General features: G+C 35.7%; 1 protein-coding gene across 4 annotated transcripts in view; it reads right to left on the reverse strand.

The window, feature by feature from the left end:
• Window positions 1-24725, reverse strand: part of KNL1 (kinetochore scaffold 1) — a 64935-nt gene that overhangs the window by 36336 nt on the left and 3874 nt on the right. For all 4 annotated transcript variants that reach the window (XM_058738168.1, XM_058738171.1, XM_058738172.1 and 1 more), the window contains 7 exons: window positions 22207-22261; window positions 20807-20846; window positions 19847-19906; window positions 15085-15146; window positions 4007-4056; window positions 3268-3301; window positions 1897-1934 (listed from right to left, as the gene is read on the reverse strand). In XM_058738168.1, the coding sequence (XP_058594151.1) occupies window positions 1897-1934; window positions 3268-3301; window positions 4007-4056; window positions 15085-15146; window positions 19847-19906; window positions 20807-20846; window positions 22207-22241 (319 nt within the window). In that variant the 5' untranslated portion in view covers window positions 22242-22261. The remainder of the gene's footprint in view (window positions 1-1896; window positions 1935-3267; window positions 3302-4006; window positions 4057-15084; window positions 15147-19846; window positions 19907-20806; window positions 20847-22206; window positions 22262-24725) is intronic.

A 24725-nucleotide genomic window follows, 5' to 3' on the forward strand; every position in this document is an offset into this window, starting at 1 on the left:
TGGCAACCCTGATTGAATATGATGAAGTAATTATAGGCTTTTTTATTTAAAAAAATTTTTTTTAACATTTTATTCATTTTTGAAAGACAGAGTGTGATTGGGGTCAGGGCACAGAGAGAGACAGACACAGAATCTGAAGCAGGCTCCAGACTCTGAGCTATCACACAGAGCCCGACGTGGGGCTCAAACTCACAGACTGCGAGTTCATGACCTGAGCTGAAGTTGAATGCTCAACTGACTGAGCCACCCAGGTGCCCCATTATAGGTTTTTTGTTCAAAGTCTTACTTATATATCAAGCTTTCATTCATTTATCCAACAAATATTTACTCAGAACCCATTATATGCCTCAAAACTCAACTACCTACCAAGGCACAAAGAATAAACAAAATTTCTGGACTCAGAGTTCCTAGTTTAATAAGACAGCCAGAAGTAAATACCTGAAATACAATGTGTAAATTCTACAAAAGACTGAGCCATAAAAGGTATGGTATGATAGTACAAGACAGAGTGATTCCTTGGTTTTGTCAGAGAAGGCTCCATTTAACCCAGTACTACTTAGTGTGTGGTGCCAATCTGTGAACTGCCTGTTACCAATTCATGATGAAATAAGGAGCTTGCAATCAATGTAAATCATGTGATATTTCCTTCATCAAGAAAGTTTTACTAAGAAAAAAAATGTCACCTAACTCAACAGTAGCTTACTGCCAGAGTTGATTTACATTATAGTGCAAGTTCCTTTTCTGTCATGGACTATAACACTTTGTGGACTGGCTATTTTTTTTTTTTAAGATTTTATTTTTAAGTAATCCCTAAACCCACTGTGGGGATCAAACTCACAATCCTGAGATCAAGAGTTGCATACTCCACTGACTGACCCAGCCAGGCACACTGGACTGGCTATTTTGAATAGGACTGAAATTAAGCTAAGTGAAAAACTAAGTTAAGTGAAAAATGAGAAGACCGATAGGCAATTTGGAATAGGAAGGTCACTTCAGATAAAAGAAACAGCATTTATAAATGGATACAGGCAGAAAAAAAAGTCAACATGGAGAACTATAAATACTTTTTCATGGGCTAGAGCAAAGTATGTCTATAAAGGGCAGGAGATAAGATTGGAGAAGTTGGGGCACCTGGGTGGCTCAGTTGGTTAAGTGTCTTGACTTCAGCTCATGCCATAATCTCATGGTTTATGAGTTTGAGCCTCATGTCGAGCCCCATGTCAGGCTCCATGCTGACAGTGTGGAACCTGCTTGGAATTCTCTCTCCTTCTCTCTCTCTGCCCCTCCCAACTCACACTTTCTCTCTCTCTCTCTCTCTCTCTCTCTCTCTCTCGAATTAAAACAACAACAACAAAAAAAAAAAAACTTAAAAAAAAAAAAAAAAAGATTGGAGAAGACCAGCCAAATTACAAAGGGCTAAGCCTATGCCAAAGAGGTGGGTTTTATCCTATAAGCAAAAAAAGTGTCATTGAACAATTTTAAGTCAGTGGGTAATATCAGATTTAGAAATATATAAAATGGTTCATAAGGATAAGAAACTAAGTACAATAGTACCCCACAAAAGAATAATGATTTGCAGGTAACAGATTTGCAGGACATTTAGGATAAAGAATAGAGTGAAACCAAGTGGATATGGGGAATGAGGAAAAGTTCAAAAATGACTCAACTCCTGACTGGAGTAAATGACTGAGTGTGAATCCAAAAATAGAGAAAACAAGAGGAACAGCAAGTCTGGCAGAAATAACAGCAAGTTTGCAAAATATCAAAGTGAAGATTTTGTGTAAAGAACAGAGTTCTCTTTACATTTTTTCCCACAGTTCTTTTACACATTATTTTGTAAGAAATTTGGATAAAGAGAAAGGTATGTGGTAAGAAAAGTATTGTGGTCATACTCACCAGTAATTTCACAGTAGTTATCTTCTGGATTCTTGTTCCTAAAAATTAAAAAGTATTTTCAAAATCTATACCCCAAACAATTACCAAGTATCACAACAGTTAGAAAGGGTAGGGAAGGTCTAAGGATTTCATAGGGTGACTGGCAGAAAAATACAAAGACAGCATTTAAAAAGACTCCTCTGACGGAAAAAATTACAAGGCAATTAAAGGACCCTTTTCAGATTGGTCTTAAGGCCTTGTTAATTTCAAGGATACTATAAAAATATGCTTAATATATGCCACTGTTTTTTTTAAAAAACAACCTATAAAGCGACTCATTTTCTAGAAATTCATCCTGAAAAACAAACAAAAAAAAGGTAAAACAACCCAAATGTCCATCAATAGGCAGCTAAATAAATGCTGGTGCAGACATACAACAAATTATAAAAGATTGAGGTATATCTATATATAACAACATGGAAAGTGTTACAAGACATACTATTAAATGTTCTCATTTTTGTCTTAAAAAAAAAAAAACTAAAGATAAACATCACTTGGAAATACATTTAAATTTCTGCAAGGATATCCAAAATTATCAACAGTGGTTAACTGTGAAAAGCCCAAGCTTAGAGTATTTCCTGCATCAGTATATAAAAAGAATCTTTTTTTCCAGCTCAACAGTAGTCAATTACACGGAAAATTTGTGATTTATTTAACCAGTCCCTTACTGATGGATCTTGAGGATCTTTCACGTCTTTTGCTATTACATAAATGCTGCAGTGAATAATCTTACATGTTTATCATTTCAAACATTTACAAGTATCTTGATGAAATAAATTCCCAGGCATGAAATTGCTGAGTCAAAGGACATGTATATTTAAAATTTTGAATGATACTGCCAGCTGCCTTCTTCAATTTACATCCACTAACAATGAGTGACTTTTTACCTATATTCTCAGATGATTAGATGAAAAATTATATCTCATTAGCAGTCTTTGTATTTCTCTTATGATGAATGAAAATAAACATCTTTTCATTTGTGCAAGAGCTATTGGTATTTATTTTTCTCTATATTATGATAAGAAAGACTAATTTAATGAAAAAATCTGAAAACTTGGTATTGTCTTGTATTAGCTGTTGTATTTAAGAATTTATATGTGAAAGCAGAGTGTTTCATCACTCTGTTAAAAAGATAAGCTGGACAATGCACACACTTATGAGAGAAAGCAGTATATTAAATTCTGCAAAGAATCTGTTTTCTGAATTAACCCTAAGTATTCCACAAAAGGGACACAAAAATAAAAACAAAAAAAATTTAATTAAAAAAACACTGCATTTAACAGGGATAAAGAGCTTTTAAAATATAATGTGAATCACATTTTCTTTACTTACTGTATAAATAGAACATTTTCTCCTGCATCTGTTTCTAAAAATAAAATAAAAATTAAATTTGTTCAAGGATACACTGATAAAACATTAGAAAAATTAATAGCAATTAAAAAAAAGAAATTACTAAATACCCACCTTACTTTCTGCCTCTCATGGCTCAAGTTACACTTATTTTAAAATAAATTTAAAAAATATATATTTTTATTTACTTTTGAGAGAGAGACAGAACACGAGCAGGGAGGAGCAGTGAGAGAGGGAGACACAGAATCCAAAGCAAGTTCCAGGCTCTGAGCTGTCAGCACAGAGCCCGATGCGGGACTCAAACTCACTGTGAGTTCATGACCTGAGCTGAAGTCGGATGCTTAACCGACTGAGCCACCCAGGTGCCCCGCAAGTTATACCTTTTAAGCAGTGAGATAGACAGTAAGTTTATTAAGTTTTATCAATTACCTGGTTAAATGGCAACAGTGAAATTTTAAAGTTCATTTATTTTGAGAGAGAGCATGTACAGGCACAGGTGCAAACAAGCAGGAGAGAGGCAGAGAGAGGGAGAGAGAGAATCCTAAGCAGGCTCCATGTTCAGCACAGAGCCCAACTTGGGGCTCGATACCATGACTGTGAGATCATGACCTGAACTGAAACCAAGAGTTGTACACTCAAAAAACTGAGCCACCCACGTGCCCCAGCCACAGGGAAATTTTATAGAAAACAGATTTAGCAGAGATTGCAATAACATATTTACCTGCAATTTCTGACTTTACTATTTTCATATGAGACTCTGTCTGGAATACTCTAGAAAAGAAAATAAAGATTAGTGAAAATGTGTAATTTTTAATTAGAACCCTATGGTGCTAACTTATAGTCTTGACATAGGTAAAGATAACTGATTTCAGCTTCCTCTTTGCTATATTATATACTATTAATTTTTCAAATGTCAAAATTCACTTACATTAAAATCTGTTATGGTTTTTTAATGAACTGTGACAAAAATCATTATTTTATCCCTTTTAATAACCTAAAATATTCATTTTATTCAACAGAGCATTTATTAGGCACTCACTATATACTTGATGCTATATACTAGAGTCTGATAGATGATCCTTGACCTCAAGGAGCTTTCACTGTAAGTAGAGAGCTGGAACAGTGATTATCAACATTACTGAACTTTTTATTTTATTTTATATTTTTTACATTTATTTATTTTTGATAGACAGAGAGAGACAGAGCACAAGTGGGGGAGGGGCAGAGAGAGAAGGAGACAGAATCCGAAGCAGGCTCCAGGCTCCAAGCTGTCAGCACAGAGCCCGACGTGTGGCTCGAACTCACAAACTGCGAGATCATGAGCCGAGCCGAAGTCAGACGCTTAACCGACTGAGTCACCCAGGTGCCCCTACTAAACTTTTTTTTTTTTTTTTTTTTTAACGTTTATTTATTTTGGAGACAGAGAGAGACAGAGCATGAACGGGGGAGGGTCAGAGAGAGAGGGAGACACAGAATCCGAAACAGGCTCCAGGCTCTGAGCTGTCTGCACAGAGCCCGACGCGGGGCTTGAACTCCCGGACCGCGAGATCATGACCTGAGCCGAAGTCAGCCGCTGAAGTCAGCCGCTTAACCGACTGAGCCACCCAGGCGCCCCGCTACTAAACTTTTTTTATTAACAGTTCCGATAAGATAGCATGGACTCCAGAGGAAGGGACCTCTTTTCATTGGGAGGATTAAGCTTCTGAAGAAGCAGCATTGATATCTGCCTTGAATAATCTGGCTAGTTCATTTTTATTTTAATATGAGGTATCATTCATTACTGATAAGCTCTTTTTGTTGTTGTTGGAGAGACAGAGAGCGTGTGTACCCCAAGAACCTCTTCTTTAAAATTTCAAAAGTTTAAATTACAAAAAGCAGTGAACATCTGCATGCATACAGTGTGACAAGCCCTCTGCTATGTTGTTTATATGCATTTTAATGATTATAACAATTACCATGTTGTTTTATAGATGTAGATACTAAAGGTCATAAAAGTTAAGTAACCCCCAAAGTCATAGAACTAATAAGTGGCAGAGACAAAATGCAAACCCAAATCTGACTTCAAAACCTGAGCTTATAATTACCAAGCTATCCTAGAAACAATTTTTCTTCAAATGATTTACAATAGAATAGAAGCCTTTTTATTCAATATGACCAGGATCAGTAGTTGACCAATTAATTAAAAAAAAAAAAGCCTTTTAAAATAAGGAATCATAACTGATCCATACACACCTTACACATTAAAAAATTTTAAACATAAGTGGATTTTAATTTGCAAATCTCCGAATGTCAATCTGAGGACTTTACTTTGAGTGGATCTATAGGTTCAATTTTAGTGTTTTTATCAAGAGGAATAAACAAAGAAACTTTCAAGTAATATGAACACAGAATCCTTCTATATTTTCATGAAAGATTTCCCTATGGTTGTCTCAGCCATACCAAATTTGAAAGTACTTTTAAAAATAAATTCACCTTTATCAAAGTTTTCCCTAGCTGTTCATTACAACTTTCACAGAAATAACGATCTTTGTCTTTGAATTCATTTTCATCAGTTTATCTAATATTAAATTAAGTTATGCAATTACAACAACTTCAAGCAGATGAACAAGACAAATACTTCTTGGAAAGCCTACCAATCAACTCTCAGGAACTGAAGTTTATGGACAGGAAAGGTCAGTGATATCTATACTGTAGATATCAGTATATTTTACAAGGGGGATGGAGAATATAGGTTATTCTAATAATTTAGTGAGGTGGGAGTTATTAAGAGAGTTTTTACTATGCTTGTTTCTACATCTAAAATCTTGTAATTCTTTTTCAATTAATCTTTTAACAAAGAATACTTTCTTGAAACACTATTTATACATTGTTTAATAGTATTTAAATTGACACCGTAATTGACAATACCTTATTTTGGCCATGCAATAACACTAACAGATATGTGAGGACTATTATTTCCATCCTAAAAAAGTAGGAAACTGATGTTCTTTAAGAGACTTGCTAGGGACTATGTAGTAATAAGCAAGAACTTGTTCCAGGTTTTTTGGTTTAGAACCTCAAATTCCTTTTAACATCCCAGAGCCATTGCAGGAAAGTATGTATAATGAGTAGATTATAACCAAGGAAAGGAAAGGGTGGGCTAGGTTTAACAGTAACAGGGAAAGGTAATCAGAAGCAGTGGAAAAAGCAGGAGACTAGGAATCAGGAGACCTATATTATAGCTGTTGGCTCTGTCACTACCTATGTTACCTTAGGAAAGTTATATCACTTCTCTGGCTTTAATCTTCTCACTAAAACGTGTAGAGTTTGGACTATTACTGTCTCTCTAAAATTACTTCTAATTTCACTTTTTTTTTTTTAAAGTAAACTTTCCCCCCAGTGTGGGGTTTGAATTCACAACCCCAAGATTAAGAGTCACATACCCTACCAACTAAGCCAGTCAAGAGCCCCAGATTACTTCTAACTTTAACACTCTATCATCCTTAACACATATTTAAGTAAAAAATGCTGTTATTTTCTCCTGGACAGATAGTAAAAGAATCCTATCTCAGTTACCCCTGTTTCCAAAGTTCCCTGTTAATTCTAGGAACATGTTTTTTATTAGCCAAACTCACTATAAAACAAATAAAATAAACAGAATAAGCAGCAAATCTAAAAAACAAGGAAAACAGGAAGAGAACCATTATAACAATCAGATAGACCTAAAAAATATAGTCTAATCCCACAAATAATAAGGGTAACTAGAGGAAAAAGAAAATACCAGCAATGTGAAAAATGTAAGAAGACATAATAATATGATTAAGAATGGTCTGATGAAAAATAGTCAAGAGTCTGAGCCCTACCTCTTTGTATGTGTGTGTATGTATGTGTGTACTTTCTTTATCCATTCATCTATTGATATACACTTGGGATGCTTCCATATATCTTTTCTATTATATATATACATTTTTTTTTTCAAATTTTGACTTGAATTCGTTAACCTATAGTGTACTATTGGTTTCAGTAGAATTTAGTGATTCATCACTTACATATTAACACCTAGTACTCATTGTAACAAGTACCCTCCTTAATACCCACTACCTGTTTAGCCCATCCCCAACCCAACTCCCTCCATCAACCCTTAGTTTTTTCTCTACTGTTAAGAGTCAGTTAAGGTCTGCTCCCCGCCCCAGTTTTTCCCTTCCCATATGTTCATGTTTTGTTTCCTAAATTCCACATATATGGTATTTGTCTTTCACGGACTTATTTTACTTAGCATAATACACTCTAGCTCCATCCAGATCATTGCAAATGGCAAGATTTCATTCTTTTTGATGGCTAATTAATATTCCATTGTACATATATGCCACATCTTCTTTATCCATTCATCAGTCAAAGGACACTTGGGCTCTTTCCATAGTTTGGCTATTGTTGATAATGCTGCTATAAACATCAAGGTGCATGTAGCCCTTCGAATCTGTATTTTTGTATCCTTGGGTAAATAACCTGCAACTGCTGGATCATAGGGTAGTTCTATTTTTAACTTTTTGAGAAACCTCCACAGTGTGTTCCAGAGTATGAGCCCTACCTCATAATAGGTATGGAAACTTGAGCAAGTTACTCAAGCTAAGCCTCAGTTTCCTTATTCATAAAATGAGATAATTGTTAGGATTCAATGATTAATACTGAGGCTCAGTTGGATGGGTGACAAACTCTTGATTTCGGCTCAGATCATGACCTCATGGTTCATGGGACTGAGTCCTGCATCTGAGTGTGCAGCCTGCTTAGGATTCTCTCTCTCCCTCTCTCTGCCCCTCCTCTGCTCATGCGCGCATGCACTCTCTCTCCCTCAAAATAAATAAACTTGAAAAAAAACAACAGAAATAGACAAGACTGCTTAACTCAGCCTCTAACTAAAACCCATTGTGCTTATTTATTATTGCACTTTTTTAAGACATTGATGAAGGTGCTTTGCAATTATCCGGAACTTTCCAAGATACCAAACAAAAAAAGCCCTGATAGCAAGGGAGTGCCTAGAAGACGACACCCCAGTGTCCCCTTTTCTGCCCATGATCATAGGCTGAACACACACCAATCCCCACCCATGATCACGTGCTGTTTGCCTTCTTTCATGTACCCCTGAATCCCTCCCTATAAAACTCTAGGTGTCTATCCTGTGGGTGGAGAGGTCAGTTGTTAAGGCTTGAGCTTGCCACTTTCCCTGACTGCCAGCACTTGAAATAAATTTCTCCCTTTCTCTTTTCCAAACCCTTGTCTCTTGAGTTACTGGCTTCTCATGTGATAAGTTTATCCAAGTTTGTTGGGCAACACCATTGGCAAACTTAGCCAGGAGCTATGCTTTCAACCTGTCTAGTCCCCTTGGGATCACCTGGGATGGAGACCAGTGCACCAGGGCTCATTCATTTGTTTCCTCAGTTAGCAACTGTGATAGATTGTTTGGTAATAGAATGGCCTAGAAACAATGACCAATTCAATAGTGAGGAGAACTTATAGCATCCAGATTGTGTTCTTCAAATGCTATTCCTACCAAAAGCAGTTGAGCTCACTCCTTGAAGAAATGGCTGATTCCAGGTCTAAGTCAGGTAATACATGAAATGAACATCAACAGCTTGGTATATTATAAAGCAAAGAAGCTATCAAAGATTATTGGGGTTATGTCAAAAGGTCAGAAACCAATCTGAAGAGATTTCCACTTGTCAAAGGCAGAATAATTGGAGTATTTTTAAAAAAAATTTTTTTTTTTTTTAACGTTTATTTATTTTTGAGACAGAAAGAGACAGAGCATGAACGGGGGAGGAGCAGAGAGAGAGGGAGACACAGAATCGGAAGCAGGCTCCAGGCTCTGGGCCATCAGCCCAGAGCCCGACGCGGGGCTTGAACTCACGGACCGTGAGATCGTGACCTGAGCTGAAGTCGGACGCTTAACCGACTGAGCCACCCAGGCGCCCCAATTGTCGTATTAATAAAACACATTAAATATGCTTTTAAAATTCATGATTTAGATAACTTATTTAAGTAAAGATATCAGGGAAAAAATTCTTATTATAAACTTTGAAGGATACTAGGAAACCAACTCATTGTACTGAAACTAGTAAACAGACCCCTGCTCCAAGAATTTAATCTGCCTTTCCTATATGAACCATAACTCAGAGACAGAATGAGAATATGATCAGTTAAACTTTAAGGAAATAATGGATCTAGGTAATGATCATCAACAGCTGTTAACATCATAAAAAAGAGAGATAACTGAATATTAAGTGCTGTCTGATGAAAGCACAAGAATTCTTGTCCAAAACATCAAATTTAAGTTAAAACTTTCTAGACAGAATAACCAATTGGTAAGAATTCTGGAGAAATGTATTATACAATATTATCCCATGTAGATATAATCAGCAAAATCCAGAATGTAGGATACTTTGTTCGTTCGTTCCTTCCTTCATTTTTGAGAGAGAGAGAGAGTAGAGCAGAGGGACAGAGGGAAAGAGAATCCCAAGCTGGCTCCAGCATGGAGCTTTACATGAGGCTCGAACTCACCAACAGTGACATTACAACCTGAGCCAAAATCAAGAGTCAGACTGGGCCACCCAGGCGCCCCAAATGGGACACACTATTTAAAAAATAAATTATAAGAGAGGTGCCTGGGTGGCTCAGTCAGTTAAGCATCCGACTTGGGCTTAGGTCATGATCTCACAGTTCATGGGTTCGAGGCCCCCCCTCCCCCGCCGCCCATCGGGCTCTGTGCTGACAGCTCAGAGTCTGGAGCCTTCCTTGGATTCTCTGACTCCCTCTCTCTCTCTGTCCCTCCCCCACTCGCACTCTGTCTGTCTCTCTCTCAAAAACAAACATTAAAAAAATGTTTTAAATAAATTATAAGGAAAAAAAGGAAGAGGGAACCTACAGATGACAAGATTTAAGACAGATATCAACCAAATGAAATATGTTAAGTGTGTATGGATAATGAATCATGCCCATTATCTAAGGAGAAGAAAACTGAGACAAAGAAGTGTGAACACTGGCCAGATGTTTGCTGATATCATAGCTGTGATATCACAGCTTTTAAAAGATGTGATAATAGGGGTGCCTGGGTGGCTCAGTCAGTTAAGCATCTGACTCTTGATACTGGCTCAGGTCATGGTCTCAGTTGTGAGACCGAGCCCCTCATTGGACTCCACCACTGAAAGCACAGAACCTGCTTGGGATTCTCTCTCTGCCCCTTTCCTGCTTGCTCACACTCTCAAAAGTAAATAAATAAGCATCAGGAAAAAAAACCAAAAAGATGTTTGGGTGTCTGGGTGGCTCCATTGGATAAGCATCTGACTTCAGCTCAGGTCATGATCTCATGGTTTATGAGTTTGAGCCCCGCATAGGGCTCTGTGCTGACAGCTCAGAGTCTGGAGCCTGCTTCGGATTCTGTGTCTCCGTCTCTCTCTGACCCTTCCCTGCTTGCACTCTGTTTCTCTCTCAAAAATAAATAAACATTTTTAAAAAATTATAAATAAATAAAAATAAAAGATGTGATAATAGTATTATGAACTATTCATAATAGTATTACAAATATATTTTTAAACTATTCTGTACCTTTTAAAGTTATATAACTAATGAAATATCTAGGATTCACATGAGAATAATTCAGTGGGAGGGGAAAGGGAAAGTATGGGTATAGTAAAAGAAAAGTGGCCATAGTTGACAACTGTTGTAACTGCTAAATGGACATCTATATTTTCATACCATTTTTTCTACTTTTGTGTATGCTATAAACTTTCAATCATTAAAATGGAGGAAAAAAAGGAAAAAACTTGGAAGCTTTTTTTTTTTTAACTTCCCAATGACTTATTTTTTATACCTCCACTTACTTTATACATGTCTATGTAACCCAGACATTTGTACTATCTCTCAAAGGTCTCTGCATATTTTAATTATTGTTTCTAATTATGGAATAAAAGGCTTTATTCAACGCTTTAGAGATGAGGATGGAAATAAACATTAGGAATAAGAAAGTAGTATATGCAGAGACTATTTTAAAAATTATGAGAATACCATGTATAACTTTAAACCTACACATTTGAAAAAAACTCAGTGATTGTCTAGGAAAATAAAAATGAACAAAATTGGCACTCCTGAGTGACTCAGTCAGTTAAGTGTTTGACTATGGCTCAGGTCAGGATCTCATGGTTGGTGAGTTTGAGCCCCGCATCAAGCTCTCTGTCAGTGCAGAGCCTGCTTCAGATCCTCTGTCTTTCTCTCTCCCTGCCTCTCTCCCCCTCACAAATAAGCCTCTCTCCCCCTCACAAATAAACTTTGAAAAAAAAATTAAATTAAAAAAATTTTTTGATTAAAAAAAAATGAACAAAATTAGCTGAAGAACCAGCAGAAAACTAAAATAGATAGCAAATGATGAAAAACATTTGGAATAAGAAAGTAGCTTATAGATACAGAGACTATTTTTAAACAATTATGCGAATATCATGTATAACTTTAAATCTATATATTTTTAAAAAATCAATGATTTTGGGGGTTCTGGGTGGCACAGGTGGTTAAGTGTCCAACTCTTGATATGAGCCAAAATCAAGAGTTGGACGCTTAACCGACTAAGCCACCCAGACACCCTTGATCTCAGCATCTTCATCTCAGAATCATGAGTTCAAGTCCCACAATGGGCTCCACGCTGGGCATGGAGCCCACTTAAAAAAAGTTTTTTTTCTTTAATTCAATCTACAACCTAAAGATATAAATTGAAAAATATCCAATTTAGGAAATTATCTATGGACAAATAAAAGGAAAAGAAGAAAATTTTGAAGTTATCCATTACATTGTTTCACAGCAAAAAAGTATTAGTACTAAATAAGGTTACTATCATATAATAAAAGGAAAATTAATAATAAAAACTAACAACGAATAATCCAAATTACACGTAAAGGAAAAAAAATACCAGAAGCAAAAAATCAAAGAAATACAAAGAAGAAAATGCAAAAATATATTTAGACATCTTGAAATCCAAATGTTAGACTGTCACATATTAGGTAGACAAAGTGTAAGTTGTAAACCAACGAACTATACTTAATAAAGCATATTTAGTAAACATATGGAGATATGCAAGTGGCATAATGGCAAAATGTGATATGAAATAGCAAAATAATTCTTTCTTCTTCCATTTTTCTGTAAATTTTTCTTAATTATGGTTGTTCCTTGATCTTTCTCTTTTTAACCTATGTAATATCTATAAGGAAAGCTTCTGAAGATAGGTTGAAAAAATTACTTATGAAGTAGGAAAGACACATACTTCAGTAAACACAAAATTTAAAGTGCTCAATCACACAAAAACTTTAAAATATTTTCTTAAAAAAAAATACTTTCTTCAATATTGCCTAAGTAGACAAGGGAAAAAAAAGAAACATTTCAAAATGAGAAAAAAATGAAGACAATATAGAAAAAATAATAGCAAACAAACTACAAATTAAAATAACTAGGAGATAACATTATAACCAATCAAGTCAGCTGGAAATAAGTGCTAAAATCTAATGTTTACGATGTATTATGAAAAAAATGTACTTCCTGGCAGTATTAAAACCAATAACAAAAATGTAATAAAGGGTACACAACTGCTTCTTACTTTAAGGCCAGCAATTCTACTGCGGGAAATATAATCCCAGGGAAGAAATTCGAAAGCAAAAAGGTAATTTACACAAAATAATTTAACAAGCACAAGGAACAATCAAATGTCCAGCAGAAAGTTGAACCTGTTTATTTTTACATTAATAAGAAAACACCTAAAGAAAACATGTAAAAACAAAGTCAGTGTGAAATAAATGGGAGAAAACCTTGACCATATCTATTCAAGGAGTATACAGACAGAAGCCTCCAACACTTTGCAATGGATGTGTATGTGTCTACTGTGGAGATGGATTAATTACATTTCAGAGCCTGGAGCCATTAAACATTCAGAATCATTTAAATAACTAATACCTCAAATTCCATAATCAGCAAGCCATATTTACATTATAATTTATTTTTTTAGGTAGAATGCCTATAAGGAAAGTACTTACTACTCAAGGATTGTTCTGATTCATCTGTTTCTCATGATTATTTTTAGTAGCAGCATTCTATTTAAACACAAATTTCTAGTGAATCTGTTTAGTAAGCCCATCTCTAAGAGATCAACCTATTTTTTGGTAGAGACAAAAACAACATGGAATCTGCAAAGCCATGGGCAAGATCCAGGAAGACAGTGGCAACTTCACCAAGGAATATACTTCTCAGGGAAGTCTACTGCCAGCCAAGTTAGTCTTCTCTGATTATACCAAATCTTACTATATTTTTTCTTTTTTGCAAAAGTCAACACATATGAAATACTGACAACTCATGTATATCCAAGAAGATGTTAACTGATAAATGGATAATAGAGTAATAGAAAAAAGTTATGAAACAATTAAAATTACTATCAATCAACAACAAAAAAGACAGTATCTATTTGGAACTACCCAGCAACCAAAAGATGTCACATACAGAATACCATTCATTGCTCATACATGATGAAACTATACACAAAAGTAAACCAGGTAAATGAAAATAAAATATAGCAGAGTCAAAAATCTTATTAATCAGTCCAGGTAGAATTTGGGTCAAAAATTAATAAACGAAGCAAAGATGATTTCATTAATGCTGGAAAGTACAATTCTGAATGAAGATATAACAATGATGACTATGTATCAAAGAACATATAGAATCAACATTCATAATGGAAAACTATTAGAAATATAAAGAGAGCTAGAGTAAGACACACTATCAACAAGAGACTAATTTACCTCTCTCTTATAATTGATGACAGATTAAAGTGATTAAAACAGGATTACACAAGTTCCAAATAACATAAGGTAGAAGGTGGATATGGTTGATATATATTAAACTCTACACTCTAAAGTACAAAATACATCTATCTTCTTTTTAAGTACTTATGGTTCATCTATAAAAATTAATCATATATAAAGTCACAGAAATTTTTCAATAAAAATCAAAATAATACAGATCAACATTTTTGCAATATAACTAAAAAGTAATGACAAAATGCTCTTACCACCTGACTATTTTTAAATTCTCTATTAACTTTTGAATCAATGAAGAAATACAAATATACTACTGAACATCACGAAAATAATCATGAAAACATTACATCTAAGCATTACATTAAATTAATAAATTATTTTGGGGACAAGTAACATCTTTATGATGTTGAATCTTTTTATTCAGGAACTTGTTATATTTTCATTTGCACAATTCTTTAGTATCCTTCAATAATGGTTTATCCTTTATATGCTTTTATTATTAAACACATAGCCACAAAATATAATACAATGGGAAAAAAGACATTTATCTTCCATCTAGTTATCTTTTATATATAAGAAATATATTAATTTTCATATATTAATTTTGTATCCTGCTTATTGTTTGTAGAGGTATTTCAATTGATATTCTTAGATTTTCCTAATATACAAGCATTTAATCTGCAAAAGGTAATAGATTTACCCGCATCTTTCCAATTTTTATAACTGCACTTTCTGTATATTTGGTTAGCACCTTCAATACAATGTTAAATTAACAGTGGTAAGAAATAGTTGTTTTGTTTCCGACTCTAGAGGTGATCCTTTCAATGTTTCTCAAGCATAATGCTGAATAACAACAATAACAAAAACATGCTTATGTAATTAAAACCCAGACTATCAAGTCATTTAGTACCAACATATTTGATTTGATGACAAAAAATTATTACCTGTAACATTTTAATTATTTCTCTTTCCAACTTACTTTATAGTATCTGCAAAGCTGACTCGACGGGAGCTTTTCTTATTTCTCAAAGCATTAGAGTCCTAAGGGCAGAGAATATATAGTATAATTCATAATGAAACTACTGTGAATTAGGTCTCCACAGTACTATAGACAGAGACTAAGTCTTATTCTGAGTTAATGTGATATTATCAATTGTGGTAATTATTTACTTCTCTGAAATATCTTAATGCACTTAACAAACAGGAGTATGATTTTCCATGTGAGTGGTAATAAGCATATCGACACAAACAACATATTTAAGGAAGGTGATTATGCTCTCTTTCCTTTTTCTCTCTCCTTTTAAATGAATGATTATTTTGCCATTTAGAAGAAGACAGACTTGGGGACAAAGCAAGTGATATGTGGTCTGTTATAGTAACCTTACTATCCTATTTTCAGGATTTAAGAAAAAATTTTAACTGTGGTAAAATACACATAATAAAATTTACCATCTTAACTTCATTTAAAAATTTAATTTAGGGGCGCCTGGGTGGCTCATTCGGTTGAGTGACCAACTTCAGCTCGGGTCATGATCTTGCGGTTTGTGAGTTCAAGCCCCACATCGGGCTCTGTGCTGACAGCTCAGAACCTGGAGCCTGTTTCTGATTCTGTGTCTCCCTCTCTCTCTGCCCCTCCCCCACTCATGCTCCATCTCTGTCTCAGAAATAAATAAACATTAAAAAACTTTTTTTTTTAATTAAAAAAATTTTTTAATTTTAAAAGTGGTAAGAACCCTTAGCTTTAGATCTACCCTCTCAATAAATTTTTTTTTAACGTTTTTATTTATTTTTGAGACAGAGAGAGACAAAGCATGAACGGGGGAGGGTCAGAGAGAGGGAGACACAGAATCTGAAACAGGCTCCAGGCTCCGAGCTGTCAGCACAGAGCCCGATGCGGGGCTCGAACTCACGGACCGCGAGATCATGACCTGAGCCGAAGTCGGCCACTCAACCGACTGAGCCACCCAGGCGCCCCTCAATAAATTTTTAAGTGTATAATACAATATTGTTAACTATAGGCACAACATTGTACAGCAGATTTCTAGAACTTACCTTGTTTTACTGAAACTTCATACCTGTAGTCAGCAACTCTCCATTTTACCCTCCTCTGTGGTCTTGACAACCACTGTTCTGCTTTCTGCTGCTATGAGTTTGACTATTTTAGATACCTTATATAAGTGGAATCACACAGTATTTGTCAAGGGACTAGTTAATTTCACTTAGCATAATACATCTTAACCAATTTTTTTAAAATGTTTTTATTTGTTTTTGAGAGGGGGAGAGAGAGAGAGAGAGAATGAGCAGAGGAGAGGCAGAGAGAGGGAGAGGGAGACACAATCTAAAGCAGGCTCCAGGCTCTGAGCTGTCAGCACAGAGCATGATGCAGGGCTCGAACCTGTGAACTACATCTTAACCATTTTTAAGTGTACAGTTCAGTAATGTTATGTATACACTTTGTGAAACCAATCTCCAGAATGCTTTTCATCCTGCAAAACTGCAACTCCATATCCATTAAACAACTCCCTTTTCTCTTGGTCAGTCTCCTAGAAAACATCATTTCACTTACTGTCTCTATGAATTTGATCACTGTAGGTAATTCCTAAGTAGAATCATAAAGCATTTGTCTTTTTGTGATTGATTTATTTCACCTAGCATAATGTCCTCTTTATTGCAATGTGTATCAGAACTTCTTTCTTTTTAAAGGCTAATATTCCACTGATACCACATTTGTTTATCCATTCATCTGTCAGTGGACAGTGTCAGTTGCTTCTAACTTTTGGCTACTGTGAATAATGCTGCTATGACAGAGGTATATCTCACTTCAAGACCCTGCTTTCATTTCTTTTGGGTATATACCCAGAAGTGGAATTACTATCATATGGTAATTCTATTTTGATTTTTTGAGGAACCACCATACTGTTTTCCATAGTGGCTACAAGATTTTACATTTCCACCAACAGTATACAAGGTTTCCAATTATTCCACATCCTAGCCAGCACCTGTTGTTTTCTTTATTTTTTAAATTTTTTTAAAGTTTATTTATTTATTTTGAGACAGAGAGAGCACAAGTGGGGGAGGGGCAGAGAGAGAGAATCCCAAGCAGGCTCTGCCTTTACAGTGCAGGGGCTTGAACTCACTAACTGTCAGATCATGACCTGAGCCGAGATCAAGAGTTCCACGCTTAACCAATTACCCTACTCAGGCACTCCATCTTTCCTTGTCTTCCCTTCCCTTCCCTTCCCTTCCCTTCCCTTCCCTTCCCTTCCCTTCCCTTCCCTTCCCTTCCCTTCCCTCCCCTTCCCTTTCCTTTCCTTTCCTTTCCTCAGAGAAAGAGGGGGACACAGAATCTGAAGGAGGCTCCAGGCTCAGCACAGAGCCAGAAGCAGGGCTCAAATTAACAGACCGCAAGATCATGACTTGAGCCAAAGTCGGACGCTTAACCAACTGAGCCACCCAGGCACCCCAGGCAAAGTTAATCTTAAGCAGGCTCCACATCCATCATGGAGTCCGATGTGAGGCTCAGTCTCATGATCATGAGATCATGCGAAATCAAATCAAATCAAATCAAGAGTTGAACGGACTTAGCCATGCAGGCATCCCAAAGATTTTATTTTAAGTAATCTCTACACCCAACATAGGAGTTGAACTCACAACTCCAAGATCAAGTCACAAGCTCTACCAACTGAGCCAGCCAGGTACCCCTTCTGTTGTTTTTTACAGTAGCCACAGTAATGGATATGAGCTGATATCTCACTGTGGTTTTGATTTGCACTTCTCTATTAGTGATGCTGAGGATTTTTTCATTATAAAACACTATTTTTTTCTCTCATTTTCCTTAACAAGAGCAAACATTTTTACTCACATAGATACCAAACACAAAAAGCAAAAGACAGAAACAAACAAAATCCACAGAGACTTTTATTATGTTAATTCTTAATATTTGAGTGTGTCTTATTATAACAAAGAATCAGGAATGTTCATCCTCTCTGTTAATACCCTAGCAGACACTACAACTGGCCTTGAGCTTACTAGGACAATAATAATGACATAGTAAATACTGAAACTAACAGATACTACTATACTTCTTACTTTAAAAAAAAAAAAAGAAGGGGTACCTGAGTGGCTCAGTCCATTAAACCCCCAACTCTTGATTTCGGCTCAGGTCATGATCTCACAGTTCATGAGATCAAAACCTGTGTCAGGCTCTGCGCTGGCAACATGGAACCTACTTGGGATTCTCTTTCTCTGCCCCTCTCTCTGCCCCTCCCCAGCCCATGCTCTCTCACTCTTTCTCTCTCAAAATAAATAAGCTTTAAAAAAATAATAAAAAATAATAAAAGGAAAAAGAAAAACTGAAATTTGTGTGGTATACTGGGAAGAGCACTGAGCTAGACATTAGTAGATTAGAGCTCAAATTTGAAGTCTGCCACTAACTACGTGGACTTGGACAAAAATTTAACCTCTTTGGACCTTATATTTCTCATCTATAAAAAATAAACATTTTTTAAAAAATAAGCAATTGGATTTAAGATTACTGTTGAGGTCCTATTGGTTTTAAAGCTTTAGGAGTCTATGAATCTGTTATTTACTTATTCAATGTTCACTAAGTTTTTAACACACACACACACACACACACACACACACACACACACCAGCTCCTGTACTGAGTGATGAAAAAATAATGGTAAAGGAAACAAATATAGCCCCTACTCTATACTGGGAATTATGGTGACAAAGATACTGAAACAAAAAATCTACACAAATATAAAATTCAAAGTGTGATGAGTGTTATGAAAGAAAATTGTATTAAAAAAAAAAAACTAATCTAGCCTAAGAATCAGGAAAGATTACTTTGAGGAAGTATATTTGAAACCTGAAGGATCCGTTAAAATTAGTCAGATAAAGCACTGGGTAGAGAGAAAGCCTTGTAGGTAGAATGTATGCAGAGGCCCTGAGGCAGGAAAAAGCTTTATGTATTTGAGAAAGATTAGAGAGGCCAAAGTAGAGTGAACATTCAAAATTATATGGTCTCCAAAACTATATGCATTTCATCAGTCAACAAAATGTACTGAAAGTCAACTATACCAGGCAAAATAAATTGAAAAAAACACATGATAAAGTACCCACCCTTAAAGAGTTCTCCATTTAGAATAGACATTAGCAGACAATTAGAAGATATTGAGGGATGATTTTTTGAGAGAAGTGATACCAAAATTGAGTCTTAAAGGGTAAACAGGAATTACCAAATAAAGAGGGCTATAGATTTACGATAAAGTTTGATAAAATATTAATTGTAGAGTCTAAGGGATGACTATATGAGCATTCACTCTAAAATTCCTGCTACTTCTCAAAATGTTTGAAAAAACTTTTTAATAGAATGTTGGGAAGACAAAGAAGAATGAAGGACTAACCACCTAAATGAAGGAAATATCACATGTAAATTCTTACAGGCTTGATAGTCTGTGTCATGTTTGCAGAATAGTAAGCAATCCTGAATGGTGAGATACATGTGTGAGAGTGGCAAGTAAGAAGGTTGGAAAAGTAAATGGGGGTTAAAAATCAAGAGTGCCAGCTTACTCAAGAGTTTGGATTTTAACCTGAGGGTAATGGAATGCTTATTTGTACACATTCAAGTAAAAATCATTTATGATGTCTGTCTTCATATAGCTAATAAATTACTGACTGTTAAAATTATCACTAAAAATAGTCATCTATATAAAGCATTTGCACTAGAGACTTACCGGAACTGTTTCATTCCCACCTCTGAGATCCTGAAGAGGACTCCTTGGGGGTTTCAAAATCTAGAAGAATTAGAATTATTCAATAAAATCTGGCATATCCATTAATAATCAGTTCAAGTTATATCATAAGGAGAAAGGTAGAGATGTTAAAATTTCTGTGAAAGCCTCTAAAACTCCTCAAATTCATACTGTGCAGTGCTATACTCTGTGGCTGGTTTAAATACTCGGTATCTACTCCCTTCCCTGCCCACCCACCTCAATTATTTTGCCTACCTTCATCTCATGTGGTCTGGGTAAGCCCCACCCCAACCCTAGGGTACAACATGTAGCCCTGGTCTATAACAATGTGCACATGATATTCTCTCATCATTAGTGAGCGGTTCAGGAATGAGGACTTGACCTATAACAAGATAATTGAGCCAATATGATTCGATCCTGAGTCTTGTTTTTGTTTTATCTTGAGGAAACAGACACTTTTTCATTTAGGACCTGAAACTGGAAGTTGGGAGAGCTATATGTAGTAATCATTGGGAGAGAGCCTGTCTGACATTGGAGATTATACAGAGGAAACAATCAGTAGAAAAGTGAGAAAAAAATCCTAGTATTGGTGATATTATTGGAACCCCTGTTAAGTTGTGCTAAAAGTCATCCTTCTGTTTGGATAAATTTTGTGCTAAAATCAGTTTGAGTTGGATTTTTTGTGTCTTACTACACTGTTTAAATACATTTTTTAACTTTAGTGCAGTATAATTTACATAGCATACAACTGATAAAATTACTAAGAAATTAATAAAATACAAACTTTAGTATATTTACAGAATTGTGTAACCAATTAAATATTTCAGTCTTTTATCCAGAGAGCAAAGTGGAGCCAGATGGTAATGCTATAGTCAAAATTACTGTGGCATATAGTCATCATTCAAAAAAAAGGTAACAATTATTAACTTAAATGTTTCTTACTGAGGAATGTCTTCTTCTAAGAGGTCTCTCCATATTGTCACTGAAAAAGGAAAAAAAAATTTACAGACATGTTGATGAAAGACTGAATTTTCAAAAGCCATCATCACAGCATCCTTAAATCGGCCATCACTTTCAATTAACACATGGCATCACTTTCACTTAGCAAAATTTATATGACGTTAAATTCAGTATTTAGAAAGTCAGTGTTTTAAAATACTTACGTGTACTACAAGAATATCTTTTGAAATAACCATGAGTACAACATAACGTACCATATGTACAGAGGTACAATTAAAAATTTTTTTAATGTTTATTTTTGAGAGACAGAGAGAGCACGGACAGGGGAGGGGCAGTGAGGGAAGACACAATCCGAAGCAGGCTCGAAGCTCTGAGTTGTTAGCATAGAGCCCAATGTGGGGCTCAAACCCACGAACCGTGAGATCATGACCTGAGCTGAATTCAGACGCTTAACCGACTGAGCCACCCAGGTGCCCCCCAGAGGTACAATTATAAGATAAATGGGTCATAAACCAAGAGACTCTAGCTCTGGTTTTACTACTGTGTGATTTTTAGAGCGGTTTTGAAAATTAAAATGCCTATGGAGGTCAAACAGATAATTTAGTAAATGCAAGAAAAACAGGCAGTGTTGAGATGATAAAGGAGAGCTCCTGCTTAGTCTAATGGTCACAGTCATGACTCTGATCAGGTTAGTGGTTGCCACAAGAATATAAGCCCAGTGTTGCTACACTCAATTTTTCAAGAGAAAATTTTAGCAACTAATCCAAAAATGTAAAAACATTGTTTAAGGGAAAAAAAAAAAAGAAGTGTGTAGGCTATAAACACGCCACCAATTTGTGATGCCAATTTTAGACCAATCACTTCATTTCCTTGGGCCTTAATTTTCCCATCCTTAAATTGAAGGGATGGGAGGTGGTCTCTAAAGTCCCTCTTAATTTTGACCCTAGATATATAAACACAAAGATAAGGCAAAGAGAGCTATGACTTTGTAACATTTACTTCTTTTCCTTGGAGCAAAATGGAAAAAGATTTCAGAAGTTATCAGTTGTTCTTACTAATAGGAAAAGTATCTTTCTCTGACAGAATTTAACATTTTTATTTTTATTTTTATTTTTATTTTTTTTTAAATTTTTTTTTCAACGTTTTTTATTTATTTTTGGGACAGAGAGAGAGACAGAGCATGAACGGGGGAGGGGCAGAGAGAGAGGGAGACACCGAGTCGGAAACAGGCTCCAGGCTCCGAGCCATCAGCCCAGAGCCTGACGCGGGGCTCGAACTCACGGACCGCGAGATCGTGACCTGGCTGAAGTCGGACGCTTAACCGACTGCGCCACCCAGGCGCCCCAGAATTTAACATTTTTAGTTACACTGCATGAACTTACTTTTCTTCATTAGCTTCTGAAGACATCCCATCCATTTTTTGAAGAAAATCTTTTTCTGAAACAAATATACAACATTAGAAAAGGTGAGAAAGAAAGAAAAGAAATTAAAAACTATGAAGAGATTAATAGCAAAGTTGTGACTTCAGAATTACTTTCTGGGGGAAGACCAAAAAAAGGGAAGCAAAAGCTATACAATGAGGCTATAAAACAAGAGAAATTTTGAGTTTAAACTACCCCTTTATAATTAATACTCCTGGATAATTCTCATATTCAAGATAAAATCAGTGACTAACTTTGATTGGGATGAGATGGGTATTAATATTTCAAATAAAAATTCACCTTAGTTATAAGAATTTGTGGATTATATAATAATTCAATCCCCAAATGAAATCAATTAGGTATCAAAATACATAATATACATATTTATGTTATGAAAATTCAACCTGTGAGTACTTAGCAAAAAATCTTTAAGACATGAAAATAACATTTAAAAAGTGTAGCTGAGGGGAGCCTCGGTGGCTCAGTCGGTTGTGCACTGACTTCGGCTAAGGCCATGATCTAATGGTTCATGAGTTTGAGCCCTGCACGGGGGCCACTGCTGTCAGTGCAGAGCTCGCTTCAGATCCTCTGTCCCCTTCTCTCTCTGCCCCTCCCCCATTTGCACATTCTCTCTCTAAAATATAAATAGCAAAAAATAAAGTAAAAAGTGTAGCTGATTGTGCTTATAATTCCACTCAATGAATATTTCTCTTTCCAAATGTGAAATAAGAGACATAAGCTGAAGTTTCCTCAACTGGTCTTAGTTCCTATCTACACATAACTATACTAAATGCATTAACTTTTATTTTATTATTATTATTATTATTATTATTTAGAGAGAGTGTGTGTGCATGCACAGGAGAGGGGCGGAGGGAGGGAGGGAGAGGGAGAGGGAGAGGGAGAGGGAGAGAGGGAGAGAGGGAGAGAGGGAGAGAGGGAGAGGGAGAGGGAGAGGGAGAGGGAGAGGGAGAGAGAGAGAGAGAGAGAGAGAGAGAGAGAGAATCCTAACCACGCTCCACACCCAGCACGGAGACCAACAAGGGGCTGTATCCCATGACCCCAGGATCATGACCTGAGCCAGGATCATGACCTGAGCCGAAATCATGAGTAGGACGCTCAACCAACAGAGCCAGTCAGGCACCCTATGCATTAACTTTAGAACCTCACCTCTGTGTTAAGAAAAAATTCTACTGCAGACTTCAGAGAACAGAATAGCTACATATTTTATCCAACAGTATTAGCATTTCTACCACATCATTAATACCATATACATAAACCATTCCATCAAAGTTCTTATTTTATTAGTAAAACAAAAGAAAACACCAAAAAAACCCAGATACTTAAAAGATATTTTACATGCTTTCATCATATATAACAAAAGCCAAGTTAAGGGACAATAGTTCATAATGAATCTGAACTTCAAACTGAAACAAAAATCTGCTTCCTTTTTAATATCAATTTATTCAATTAGCTGTCAATATAGCAAGATGATGGGCATCTATTAGAATTTGATTTCAGACCCTCTCCTTTCATCCTCCATAACTTTCTCAGTTTGTTTATCCATTCTTCTGGTTTCACTTACTCCTGCTCACATATAATACCCACACCTACTTACAATATTTCTAGAAGTTGATTTTTCAAGATAATTTTTTAAAAATAGCAGCCCCCTGCACTTCACTATTCTCCTTAAAAGCAACCACTTTTACCATTTTAGGGTAATTATTTTGTATTTAATGAAAGCTCTTACTTGCAACCATCTCCATCTCACATACACACCCACCCCCACACCAAATAAATACAGTACCAGAAAGGAAATATCACATGCCAATTTCAGCACCATAAATATAAAAATCCTAAATAGATAGCACAAAGAAGCTAACAATTTGTAAAGAGAATAATACATCTTAGTCATATTGGTTTTATTCCAGTAATGCAAAACTTGCTCAACATTAGAAAATCAACTTTACAATTTGCCATACCAACAGATCAAATGGAAAAATCATAAGATCATCTCAGATGAAAAAAGTTTGACTTTAACATCCTTTCATGTTTAAAAAAAGAAGAGCCTAACAAACTAGGAAGAGAGGATAAATTCCTTAATCTAACAAGCCATATCTATTTAAAAAACCAACAGCATACATCAACTTAATGGTGAAACTGAATATCTCCCTCTGGGATTAAACAAGTAGGACACCTATTTCCAACTCTGTTATTCACAAAATCTTAGTAGTTCTATTTCCAATATATATCCCACATGCATTATATATATCCAAATGCATTCACTTCTATCTTCGGTGCCCCCAACATAGTTCAAGCTACAATTACCTCTCATGTAAACTATTGCAAAATGCACCTAATGGTCTCCCTACTTTCATTCTGATCCCCCATTGTCCCTTATTTACATAGACAGTTATCTTTTTTTTTTAAGCTTTATTTATCTTGAGAGAGATAGACACTGTGTGAAGGGGGGAGGGGAGAGG

The sequence above is a fragment of the Neofelis nebulosa genome, chromosome 7 (assembly GCF_028018385.1).
Source record: "Neofelis nebulosa isolate mNeoNeb1 chromosome 7, mNeoNeb1.pri, whole genome shotgun sequence".
Taxonomy (NCBI): domain Eukaryota; kingdom Metazoa; phylum Chordata; class Mammalia; order Carnivora; family Felidae; genus Neofelis; species Neofelis nebulosa.